This window comes from Malus domestica, chromosome 11 (assembly GCF_042453785.1).
Source record: "Malus domestica chromosome 11, GDT2T_hap1".
In the NCBI taxonomy this organism is placed as follows: domain Eukaryota; kingdom Viridiplantae; phylum Streptophyta; class Magnoliopsida; order Rosales; family Rosaceae; genus Malus; species Malus domestica.
The window spans coordinates 30,796,209-30,809,795 of NC_091671.1; the positions used below are offsets into that span (position 1 = coordinate 30,796,209).

A 13,587-nucleotide genomic window follows, 5' to 3' on the forward strand; every position below is an offset into this window, starting at 1 on the left:
CCTAAAATTTTTTTTTTTTCTCGGGCCGTTCCAGGCGAGCCCATAATTTTTTTTTTTTTTTTTTTTTTTTGTATTCAATTATATTATATGCATGTATAATTTTAATGAATCACATATTTACGTTGATGCATATGCAAATAATAGTTTCAATGCATGTACATATGTAGGATTCAATTCATGACAAATATCAAATTCACATAATTGTAGCAATTTTGATTATGAAGCATACACAATTTATGTAGAATCTAAAATACGTTAAACGTAAAGTTGGGTCATGCATCATGGTGAATGTTCATGCTATCAGGGCTTGCAAAATATCGAGTTAAAAGCCGTTGTTTGGAAAGAACCTGATTTCGTGATGATATAGATGAACTGGTTTGATGCAGAAAAAAATCTCCAACGTCAGATTCCTAAGCGCAGCGGTAGGAGCGTGCTGATAACGTGTTGTGGTCTATTTTATCTGACAGAGGGACAAGGGCCGGCGGCAGAGAGAGAGAGGAGAGAGATGTGTGTTTGTAGAATTGTAGGGGAATGTGTGTGTTGTTATCCCTCCTACATTGTGCCTTTATTTATAGTAGTAAAGGGAGAGAAGATATTCCTTCTCCTCCAAGTAATACAAGTTGTAATAGGAAAGGATAACTAGAATCAAATCTTATCTAGGATTTACACAATCATAATTAAACTAGGAATGTTTACAACAGAGGGTAATTTTTCTTTTGATTTTGATTTTATTTTATTTTTAAATATTTTAAATCAAATAGATAATTTTATAAATAATTTTATAATAGTTTATGAAAATTTTAAGAATGATTGGATGAAATGTCCTTAATTGGATAATAAAGATAAACACGAAAATCAAATTGGCCAAATTAAAAATAGAGTGACTATACTGACCTAATTGCTAAAACACAGAAACCATTTTGATATTTAAGCCTATATTTTTTTTTATATATATAAAACCATTTGAGAAATTTAGCCAAAAAAATCATCATATGTCCACGTTGCCATGCGCTATTTTATTTTTAATTGTGAGATTCCTTTGGTCTCGTTACAAAGCAATTTGTTTTTTTTTCCAAAAGTATTGAGTTTGAAATAGTGATTTCCTCGAGTCATAATGTTATCTTTTGAAATAGTATTCTCCTCTAGTGCCAATGTTATCAATAGTTCACTTGTAAAACCCTTTTTTCTTATAGGGAATTTAATAAAAATAGCCTAACAAAACAAGGTCTTAATAAAAACACTCAATGGACATTTTTTGTATATACGATATTATCTATACTAAAAAATGAGAAATTAAACTATTACCAATATGGTATTGCTTCAATTTTTTTTTCCTTTTTTCAAACATGTGGGGAAAAAGTTGGGGTGTTTTTGTGTTTGGTAAACAAGGACCAACCTGCTTTTTTCAAAAGTATTGGTCATTTGAAGCCGAAAAGGGGAAGTAGCAAATAGCAACTTTGAGAATATAAATCCTTGTTCTTTTGTTTTTCAAAACATGGATGAACAGTGTCAATTTGAAAGCTCATTTTTACAAAAAAATAAATATAAAAATGTTTATCAAATACTCAACTGTTTTATTTATATCTATTTAATTTCACAATATAACAAAACAATTTTTTTTTTAAATACAACAATATCAAGCTAACTCTAAACTTCACAATATGCTACCGAATAATTTATTTTGAATTCGGCATATTTTCAAAGATAAGAACAAATAAATAGACCCCAAAGGACTTGGATCCTCTCCTGAGCTAATGGAGAGGATCCTCCTAACCACTAATCAATGGCCGTTGGATTTTTATCCAACGGCTACAAACAGGAGGGTCCCTTTAAAGTTATAATAATTATAACCGTTAGATAAAAATCCAACGGCCCATGATTAGTGGTCAGGAGGATCCTTTCCATTAGCTCAGGAGAGGATCCAAATCCGACCCCAAACAAAGACCCGGTCCTGTTTTGGGTGACCAAAGACTCAGTCCTCTCCACGTCATTGAAGCTGCTTCCGCAGCATTAATTTTCTTTTAATTTTCACCGGTCCTAGGCTCCTAGCCATCTACGACTTTTCTCAACTTAATTTTCTTTTAATTATTAAGAAAAACTCCCTTCTCCTTATAAAAATATAGATTCCAAGAAACTATCCAAAATATGTGATCACAAAATAGGACAAACAAGAGTGCTACAGCTGGTTTTCTTAGCTGCAACTCCTTCCTGTTGAATTTCCAATCTTTTCCGCCGGCCGTTCAATCTTTTCCGACGGGAGGGGGCGTTCAATCTTAAATCTTGTCCAATGGGCCGTTCAATCTTTGAAATCATAATCTGGAAGGGAAATACTTGCATCCACTTGTACATTTTCTTAATTATTATTTTTAAGATCATTTTTACAAAATAATTAATTAAATTCAAGACCCTTAGTTATTCACATGCATTCAAGAAATAGACTATCTTGATATTAACCAACATTTCAATATATATCGTCCGTTTGTTAATTATATATGGATGACAAATCGATATTTGGTTTAATTGATTTTGTTTTTTTTTTGTTTTTTTTGAACAAATGATATCATTTACAGAGGTAGGTTTAGCCCCACAATAAACTAGCAATAATGTGGTTCAAATTCGTCGTTAACGAAAATCGAAGCTAAGACCTCTCACTTACAAATGAAGAAGAATACCACTAAATTGTAGTACTAATTAACATTTAATTGATTTTTTACTAGAATAATTTTGAAACAATGGCTAACAAATCAACGATTTTAAATACGATGCCGGCAAAAATGGGCAGGTCCAAGAAAATAAAATAATTGCAAAAATGGACAGGTCCAATACTGCAAGTATGCAGTTAATGATATTTTACGTCTAGCTGGTTGGACCTTTACACTCCTCCAGAGTTATAAAATCAAGCATCAGTTGGCATTCATAATACTCAAGGAAACAAATTGAGACCTGGTCGAAGTCTGAAACAGCTAAAACCTCCCTGAAATTTCCCAAAGAGCAATATGGCACTTTGGATTTGGGCAACAATTGGGGTGCTTGCACTTGTTCACGTCCTGCAGACATGGATATCAAAAGGCAAGAACAAGAACAAGATGCTACCTCCTGGTCCGAGAGGGTTTCCTATCTTTGGCAGCCTCCACTTGTTAGGGAAGGTCCCTAACAGGAATCTTTATCAACTAGCCCAGAAATACGGCGACATCATGTACATGCGGTTAGGCCTCCAACATAACATTGTTATCTCGTCCCCACGAGCGGCCGAGCTGTTCCTCAAAACACACGACCTTAATTTTGCAAGTAGACCACCTCATGAAGGTGCAAAGCACGTCATCTTTGGGCAAACGAACATGAGCTTCGCTAAGTATGGCCCGTATTGGCGCGATATGCGAAAGATGTGCACGCTCGAATTACTTAGCAACCACAAGATCAACTCTTTCAAGGCCATGAGGAGAGAAGAGGTTTCTCTTCTGATTCAATCTGTTCAAGAGGACGCCAATGATCGACGGGTTCCTATCAATCTCAGTGACAAGATCGCATCGCTCAGCGTTGACCTGACCTGTCGGCTGGTGTTTGGGAAGAAGTACAAGGACGAGGACTTTGACGAGAGGGGTTTCACGGCGGTGTTGAAAGAGTCTATCCAAATAGTAGCAGCACCTAACTTGAATGATCACATTCCTTTTCTTAGGCCGTTTGACCTGCAAGGGCTCACCAAAAAAATGAAGTCTATCAACAAGAAGTTTAATACTTTTTTTGAGAAGATAATCGACGACCATCTTCAATCCAAGGATGAAGAAAGAACAAAGGACTTCGTTGATGTCGTGCTGGGCCGCATGGGGTCTGAAGAATCAGACTACCGAATCGAACGCGTGCATGTCAAAGCCGTTATGCTGGTAAGTATACATATCATTTTGCATATTTTTCTTTTCATTCTTGCTTGACATCAAATTAAAAAGAACTTGTTTCTTGTTATACGATTTAACATGATGTGGTCTAAGATTGTGATTATGAACTATTAGGTTGACTTTCTTTTGAATATATTAAATTGACTGTTGATGGTTTAAATTTGTAATTCATCATGTACATGAAATTGTCATCTATGTACATGTGTCGCACTACTATATATATACTTCATCTTCATCTAACAATGAAAAATTTATTGGCAGGACATGTTCGCGGCCGCATTGGACACACCACCATCAGCAATCCTGTGGGCGCTCTCAGAACTCCTTAGGCACCCACAAGTTATGAAGAAACTCCAAAAGGAGCTAGAAAATGTTGTAGGTCTCAATAGAATGGTGGAGGAATCAGACTTGGAGAAATTGGAGTACTTGGACATTGTAGTGAAGGAAACCTTGAGACTACATCCTGTGTTACCATTGTTGCTCCCTCATTTATCCATTGAAGATTGCACTGTCGATGGGTACCACATACCGAAAAATTCGCGCCTTATCGTAAACGCATGGGCAATTGGGAGAGACCCAAGTGCTTGGGAAGATGCAGAGAAGTTTGTACCAGAAAGGTTTGAGGGCAGCAATATTGATGTTAAAGGAAAACACTTTCAGCTTATACCGTTTGGCTCTGGCAGAAGACGTTGCGCTGGAATGCAGTTAGGGCTTACTGTGGTACAGTTTGTGTTGGCACAGATTGTGCATTGTTTTGATTGGGAACTTCCAGACAACATGTTGCCAAATGAGTTGGATATGACTGAGGTGTTTGGTCTTGCAGTTTCTAGGACCAAGGATTTGCTCCTTATTCCTTCATATCGCCTTCAGAATTGATCATGTTTTATGTGTCTGTAGTGCCTATATATTTTCCTACTTGTCATAAGTATATGTCGTGGACTAGCTATCTTTTCTGTGTTTCCCTCCTTTTTTTTTTAAAATAGGGACAACTAGTGGCAAACCACAGTTATCTACGCTTTTCGGAGGCATCTTTTCTGTGTTTCTACTGTCTTACATTTGTGTTCTTCACTTGATGAGGAGAACAAGCAATGTAATTAATTAAATAAAGTGGTGTCTGATAAGGATTTTACTACACATGTGAAAGGGCTAAAAAACTCCTATAATACTTGCAAGAATGATAAGGTTATTGTAATATAAACGGATCTTGCAATGTCGTTCTCCACATGAATTATTAAATAATTCGAAACAAACCAAATTCTAATTAATTATTGTAGAGTAGAAATTGAGATGATTGATCTTATAACTTATTTAAATTAAACACGAATTTAATTAATAAAAGTAAACTAATCTGCAATATTAAAACTAGAAGGAAAAGAAAACAGTTTATGGAGAAATCAAATTAAGAAAACACTAGGTTCCACCATCACCTAGCAATCCTATGAACTTTTACCAATTACTTATGATCTACACATGTGATGAGTAGATTTTATATTATATATTTTACCCTAATCTTACTATATTTTGGAAAAAATTTTATACTTTGAATTGTATTTTCAATATAGGACTTTCGAATTCCTCTGGAGCAAAACAGGACCAAATGAACGAATTTTGGAGTAATTCCAGTTGGAGGACGTTCGTGAGTCAATTAGCTTGATCGTAACAAAATTTAGAATTTTTCCACTAAGCGGTTATTTTCTGGCGATAAAATAAATGAGCGATGCGCGGTGCTGGAAAATGACGTTTCTGGGCTTAAATTGCGTTTTTGGAGCCCAAGATGACCTTGGATGGGTTCGTGGCCTTCTGGAGAAGTGTTCAGAATATTCCAAACATTAAATCCAGCCATATTGGGCCAGTTTTGGAGCAGCTTATGGGTCCAAAACATGGCTGTTCAGATTTTAGGCGAATTTTACCATTTAATTTAGGGTTATGTTTCCTATTTTATTTGATTATTATTTTTAGTTTCCTAGTGGGAATAAAGGACCTGTTTTTAGGGTTTGTGTGGGGGCTTAGCAGATATTTGCTTGGCCATCTACAGTTTTACGTACACTTTTCTTTTATGCAACTTTAGAGACAAAGAGAATTGCTAGGGTTCTTGGAGATTTTCTACTCTAAAGTGTTTTCAATCCTTTTCTTAGTAATATTTTCTATGATTGCAATTATGAATATGCATAACTAATTCCTTTTGCTAGGGCGAATCCTTGAGCCTTAGCATGAATATGTGATTTTTATTTAATTGCTTATGATTGATTGCATGCATACTTTGAATTATTAATCACTGGGATTAAAACTATTTAATTGTGTTAATGCTTGATCACCATTAGGATCTTTAGAAAAGTAATTTGATGCAAATTTGGTCAGAATGTTCCCTGAAATTGACGCTGGCTTCTTGTGATTAATAATTGTAATTTCACTTAGGATGAACACCACATCTTAAGGATTGCATGGTTTTTCAAAAGGTTTTCATAAAGCATAATGAGTCTTTCATGTTCAGATTTGATTCGAACGTCCGGACGGGTTGCATGTTAGATATATGTTCAATGTTGGAGGTTCCAAGTAGAATATAAATTAGGAAAACCTAACCTTCAAAGTGGCATGTGTAGATCATAAGTAATTGGTAAAAGTTCATAGGATTGCTAGGTGATGGTGGAACCATAGTATTTTCTTAATTTGATTTCTCCCAAAATTGTTTTCTCTTCCTTCTAGTTTTCAATATTGCAGATTGTCTTATCTTTAATAGTTAAATTCGTTTTTAATTTAAGTAGGTTATAAAATCAATCATCTCAATTTTTACTTTACAATAATTAATTGAAATTTGGTTTGCTTTGAATTATTTAATAATCCATGTGGAGAACGACCTTACGAGATTTGTTTATACTACAACAACCTTGTCATTCTTACAAGTATAATAGGAGTTTTTAGCCCGTTCACATGTGTAATAAAATCCCTATCAAGAAAATGGCGCCGTTGCCGGGGATTGTTTTAAATAGTTTGTGTCTATCAACTCTTAATTAATTATTATTGTATATATCTTTTTATTTAATTGCTGATTTTGTTTTTGTAGGTTACAATTTGTTTCTTTTTAGCAGTGCAACAATGAAATTTGCAGTTTCCCCTGAATTCAATCTAACACCCGAGGGACCACCTCTTTGGGTTTCATTAGCAAAAACGGGTTATTATGGATTTAAGCCTACGATTTGTGCTCTTTGTAATTCAAATACTCATGATATTTTGCAATGTCCTAAGAGAGAATATTTTCCAGATTATGTCCAGGAGTATATAAATATGAGAAACGATTCAAAATGGAACTGGAACAATCCCCATTCAGAGTTCTACACTCAAAGTTTGAAAGAGCATATTGGGCAGTATTTTGAGTGGCTTAATGTGCCACAAGAACTTTCGGTGGAGGACAAACTATCTAAATTGTTGGAATCAACTGAATTGTACATAGAAATAATCAATCAAGGATTTCAAATTTAAGCAGTAAATTGTGGGAGAAGCTATGATGATCAAGAGGTTGGTGTAGGAACCGAGGAGCCATCTGCCTGTTATTCACACCCAAAGGAGGAAACAGCCCCTGATGACCTTGAAACTTACATAGAATCTGCTCCTACAAAAGTCTGTGTGCCACTCATGCACTCTCCCGAGACTCCAAGGCAACCCGCTAAGCAGCAAGAATGCATGAATACTCTGACAAATCTAATTACAGGACAGCTGCTTACTAATCAGAAAATTTTAGTGGCGGTAACGGACAGTGCACCTGCATAGCCCTTCAAATTCAAAGAAATGCCAGATGAGTCCTGCAAACAGGCAAAGATCTATATGGAAAAGAGGAAGCTTATTGACAGCCAAGTTCCTCGTAGAAAATTTTAGCCAGTGCGGAAACTATGGGTGTTAGATACACGATTTAAGTCAGCTCGATGGAGAAATAAACATAGCTGGAAAGGAACCTATTTCTTTCCAAAGATTCATTCAAAAAGAAAGGCGTATAAGAAGAATTCAACCATTAAATTTGGAAGCACAGTGCTCTATGACATTATTAAAGAGTGGTTAACTTTGAAAGAACAAGTGAGGTGATCAACAATTCTTTCTGCTACGTCTAGCTATAGACTTTAACTAAAGCGCTTTTTGGAAGGCAACCCAATTTTTCTAACTCTTTTCTTTTTATTTCGTTTAATTTATTTTCCTGTTTTTATTCCTAATTACAAAAATCAAAAAGAAAAAAAATATTGCAATTTTTAATTCTTGTTATTTTTCTTTACTTATCTAATTAGTTTTTTTATTGCAAGTTGCATTCGGAACTGATTCGGCCTAATCCCAACTAAGGGGGTGCAATCAACATTTATTCCCCCAGCACATTCATCATCAATTCCTCTACATTCATGAGATTAGGCAGTGTGGAGTGCAGAAACAAAGTTGAGGGATCTAAGTAGCACAGAGGACACGATTCATCAAGGCAGAATACAGTTTCTGTTATCCACACTTTTGGGCTCAAATATACATTAGTGGGTACAGGCAAGCACACAGATAGAGATTTATGAGCATGTGGAGAACATTATCATGCATGATGCGCAAATAAGAGTTAGGCATCTATGTTCTATACCTTTCCTTTTCAGATAAGCTCCAGACATCTACCGTTCTTTTCTATGTCAAATCAGCATTCTGCAAATCCTGCCGCAGAAGCACACATGCATTAGATAATTTTCATCCATTTTTTCCCCAAATCTAAGCATATAAAAAAAATAAAAAAAATTGAAGGGAGATGTGGATAAAAATTACCCATGAATGTGTCGGAATCAGAGAGGGATGTGATCTGCGATGTCATCTTTGCGGCTGTTGATATTACTGTTTGAGGACGCTCGATTTTTGAGGTTCGAAGGCAGCAAGATGATGAAGGAGGACATCGTAAAAGAGTGGTAGATGCGCTTAGATGGTCCTGGTTCAAAGATGAAGTTTGGGCGTATAGTGCGGCTCTGGGGTATACGTTTGGTTTTTAAGATAGAAATGGTTGTGGGCTCGAGGATGAGAAAAGAAGAATCTAGAGAAAGAAGCTTTCTGAAGCAGCTAGAGGGAGAAATAAGAAATGGGAAGACGGCGCCAGGGTAATTCTATATATAGATAAATGAGCATCGAGTAAGCTTAAACAAGCTGGCTAAGACGTTTTAGAATGAGCCACATCGTGGCCCACATTTGCTCCGAGTCTAGCCGTGCAACAACTTCATTTTCAAGCCCAGGTAATATCTTTCTTTTCTTTGGTTTTGTTAATCATTTTCACTTTTATAATTATTATATTTTAGTTTAAGTTTATTTCATTTTTGTCATGTTTCTTTTATTTCCACACCTTGAGGACAAAGTGTAAAATAAGTTTGGGGGTCGGAAAGTACAATTTTAGGCTTTTATTTTTTTTATGTCAGTTAAGAATTTTCATTCTTTTTAAGTTAATATTCATAGATTATTTTAAACGTTAGAAAAAATGGACGTGGTGAAGATTAATCTTACAGTATAGTCTTTTCTATTTATCGTTGCTTAGACACTAATTCATGAATTATACATTGAACTTTGCACATCACATCAACATGGTTTGTGGGAAGCGAGATTGAAACACTTGCTTTTAGTCTAAGTTTATTTTTTATTTTTGTTTTGAGTAAAGTCAGTTATTATTGTGAATAAAGTAATAATTGTCTCACCCGAGGTTTTGCCTAGTAACTGGGCCAGTCCTGCCTAATCAGCAGTGATTCTTACGTCAAATGGTAGAGTTTTGGCATGGGGCAGGGTGGTTAGTTAGTTTCATAGCCTTTTCAGCTCAGGTTAATAAGTCCTTAAGGGTGTTCTACACCTAGTGCCCTAAAGCCCTAGTGGTTTGGGAGTCATTGACCTAAAGCTCGCTACATGGGTTGGATCGAAAGCTTAAGTGAACTGACATTGCACGACCACTACTATTACTGAAGAAAAAAATTAAAAAGAAAAAGAAAAAAAGCTATATTCAAAGTTAGTATGTGTGAAATAAAGAAGGACGAGAGGTCAGAGTTTTAGTCGAGTCTCCCTAACTATGTTGGTTCACTTTACACCAAAGGAAATTCATGAATTCTTTTCTAATTGATTCTAAATGGCTTAGACTCTGTGGTGGGATTGGTTGGAACTTTTGAAAAGATGTTCTAGTTTTTAAAATTTGCTATGGATTGCAACTTGAAGGTGGAAGTTTTGTCTTGGTTGAGTTTTAGCTAGTTGTCTAGTTTGGGGGTATTTTGATGAGTAGATTTTATATTATATATTTTACCCTAATCTTAGTATATATTGGTTAATATTTTGGAAGAATTTTGATACTTTGAATTGTATTTTCAATATAGGACTTCCTCTGGAGCAAAACAGGGACAAATGGATGAATTTTTTAGTAATTCTAGTTAGAGGATGTTCGCCAGTCAATTAGCTTGATCGTATCAAAATTTGGGATTTTTCCACCAAGCGGTTATTTTCTAGCGATAAAATAAAGGAGCGGTGCGCGGTGTTGGAAAATGACGTTTCTAGGCTTAAATTATATTTTTGGAGCCCAAGTTGACCTGGGATGGGATCGTAGCCTTCTGGAGAAGTGTTCAAAATATTCCAAACATTAAATCCAGCCATATTGGGCCAGTTTTGGAGCAGCTTATGGATCCAAAACGTGGCTATTCAGATTTTAGGTGAATTTTACCATTTAATTTAGGCTTATGTTTCCTATTTTATTTGATTATTATTTTTAGTTTTCTAGTGGGAATAAAGGACCTGTTTTTAAGGTTTGTGTGGGGGGCTAAGCAGATATATTGCTTGGCCGTCTACAGTTTTACATACACTTTTCCTTTATGCAACTTTGGAGACAGAGAGAATTTGTTAGGGTTCTTGGAGATTTTCTACTTGAAGGTGTTTTCAATCATTTTCTTAGTAATATTTTCTATGATTTCAATTATGAATATGCGTAACTAATTCCTTTTGCTAGGGCGAAGCCTTGAGCCTTAGCATGAATATGTGATTTTTATTTAATTGCTTATGATTGATTGCATGTATACTTTGAATCATTAATCATCAGGATTAAAATTATTTAATTGTCTTAATACTTGATCACCATTAGGATCTTTAGAAAAGTAATTTGATGCAATTTTGGTCGGAAGGTTCCCTGAAATTGACGCTGGCTTCTTGTGATTAATAATTGTAATTTCACATAGGATGAACATTACGTCTTAAGGATTGCATGGTTTTTCAAAAGGTTTTCATAATGCATAATGAGTCTTTCATGTTCAGATTTGATCCGAACGTCCGGACGGGTTGCAAGTTAGATATACGTTCTATGTTGGAGGTTCCAAATAGAATATAAATTAGGAAAACCTAACCTTCAAAGTGGCATGTGTAGATCAAAAGTAATTGGTAAAAGTTCATAGGATTGCTAGGTGATGGTGGAACCCTAGTGTTTTCTTAATTTGATTTCTCCAAAAACTGTTTTCCTTTCCTTCTAGTTTTCAATATTGCAGATTCTCTTATCTTTAATATTTAAATTCGTTTTTAACTTAAGTAGGTTATAAAATCAATCATCTCAATTTCTACTTTACAATAATTAATTGGAATTTGGTTTGCTTTGAATTATTTAATAATCCATGTGGAGAACGACCTTGCGAGATTCGTTTATACTACAACAACCTTGTGATTCCTGCAAGTATAATAGGAGTTTTTAGCCCGTTTACATGTGTAATAAAATCCCTATCAACATGCCACTTTGAAGGTTAGATTTTCCTAATTCATATTCTACTTGAAACCTCCAACATAGAACGTATATCTAACATGCAACCCGTCCGGACATTCGAATCAAATCTAAACATGAAAGACTCATTATGTTTTATGAAAACCCTTTGAAAAATCATGCAATCCTTAAGACGTGGTGTTCATCTTAAGTGAAATTACAATTATTAATAACAAGAAGCCAGTGTCAATTTCAGGGAACCTTCCGACCAAAATTGCATCAAATTACTTTTCCAAAGATCCTAATGGTGATCAGGCATTAAGACATTTAGATAGTTTTAATCACGGTAATTAATAATTCAAAGTATACATGCAATCAATCATAAGCAATTAAATAAAAATCACATATTCATGCTAAGGCTCAAGGCTTTGCCCTAGTAAAAAAAAATTAGTTAAGCATATTCATAATTAAAATCATAAAAAAAAATTATTAAGAAAATGATTGAAAGCACCTTCAAGTAGAAAATCCCCAAGAACCCTAGCAATTCTCTCTATTTCCAAAGTTGCATAAAAGAAAGCGTAGCCCAAAAAACAAAGAACTGCAGAGCAATATATTTGCTAAGCCATCCACAAACCCTAAAACATAGGTCCCTTATTCCAATTAGGAAACTAAGAAAAATAATAAAATATCTTAGAAAATAAAACCCTAATTAAATTAGGGGAATCTAAGAAGTACTTGTCCAGTCACGTTTTAGCCTCAGATCTCTTCCAAATCCGGTCCAAGATAGCTTGTTTTAAAGATTAGGCCGTTCCGAACACATCTCCAGAAGGCCATGAAACCATCCAAGGTCATCTTGGGCTCCAAAAACCCAATTTAAGCCCAGAAACTTCATTTTCCAGCACCGCGCATCGCTCATTTATTTTATCGCCAGATAATAACCGCTTGGTGGAAAAATGTCAAATTTCGATACGATCAAGCTTAGTGACTCAAGAACGTCCTACAACTGGAATTACTCCAAAATTTCTTCATTTGGTCATGTTTTGCTCTAGAGGAAGTCGGAAGTCTTATATTGAAAATACAATTCAAAGTATCAAAATTCTTTCAAAATATTAACCAAAATATACTAAGAATAGGGTAAAATATATAATATAAAATCTACTCATCAAAATACCCCCAAACTTAGCTTTTTGCTTGTCCTCATGCAAAATAAAACTAGAAAACAAAAATAAAAACTAACAAACTAAAGACTTAACTAAAATTAACTGACAAAAATTTTCACCTTCAAAGTTGCAATCCATAGAACACGTTAAAAATCAGAACGTCTTTTCAAAAGTTCCAACCAATCCCACCACAAAGTCTAAAGCCATTTAGAATCAATTAGAAAAGAATTCACAAACTTCTTTCGGTGTAAAGTGAACCAACATAGTTAAGGGGACTCGACTAAAACTCTTACCTCTTGTCCTTCTTTATTTCACACATACTAACTTTATATATAACTATTTTTCTTTTTCTTTTTCAATTTTTTTTCAATTTTTTTTCTCTTATATAACATATATATATATATATATTGGTAACAGTAGTGGTCGTGCAATGTCGGTTCACTTAAGCTTTCGATCTAACCCATGTAGTGAGCTTTAGGTCAATGACTCCCAAACCACTAGGGCTTTAGGGCCCTAGGTCTAGAACACCCCTAAGGACTTATTAACCCGAGCTGAAATGGCTACGAAACCAACTAACCACCCTGTCCCATGCCAAAACTCTACCGTTTGACTTGAGAATCACTGCTGATTAGGCAGGACTGGCCCAGTTACTAGGCAAAGTTTCGGGTGAGACAATTATTACTTTATTCACAATAATAACTGACTTTACTTAAAACAAAAATTAAAAATAAACTTAGACTAAAAGCAAGTGTTTCAATCTCACTCCCCATAAACCATATTGGTGTGAAGTGCAAAGGCAAAGTATAATTCATGAATTAGTGTCTAAGCAACG

The 13,587-nt window shown here is 34.9% G+C and overlaps 1 protein-coding gene across 1 annotated transcript; it reads left to right on the top strand.

The window, feature by feature from the left end:
• The first annotated feature begins 2,897 nt into the window (after nucleotides 1–2,897).
• Nucleotides 2,898–5,027, top strand: LOC103448502 (cytochrome P450 71AU50-like). The gene is made up of 2 exons (XM_008387760.4): nucleotides 2,898–3,881; nucleotides 4,155–5,027. Exons 1-2 carry the CDS (start codon nucleotides 2,997–2,999, stop codon nucleotides 4,767–4,769), a joined length of 1,500 nt encoding a protein of 499 aa, XP_008385982.2. The 5' UTR covers nucleotides 2,898–2,996; the 3' UTR covers nucleotides 4,770–5,027.
• Nucleotides 5,028–13,587: the final 8,560 nt, after the last annotated feature.

What these genes read in the sequence shown, in the direction of transcription:
- LOC103448502 (XM_008387760.4), top strand. Translation starts at nt 2,997, where the DNA reads ATGGCACTTTGGATTTGGGCAACAATTGGGGTGCTTGCACTTGTTCAC. An exon ending in ATGTCAAAGCCGTTATGCTG is followed by an intron (nt 3,882 to 4,154) that starts GTAAGTATACAT and finishes ATTTATTGGCAG; the next exon opens with GACATGTTCGCGGCCGCATT.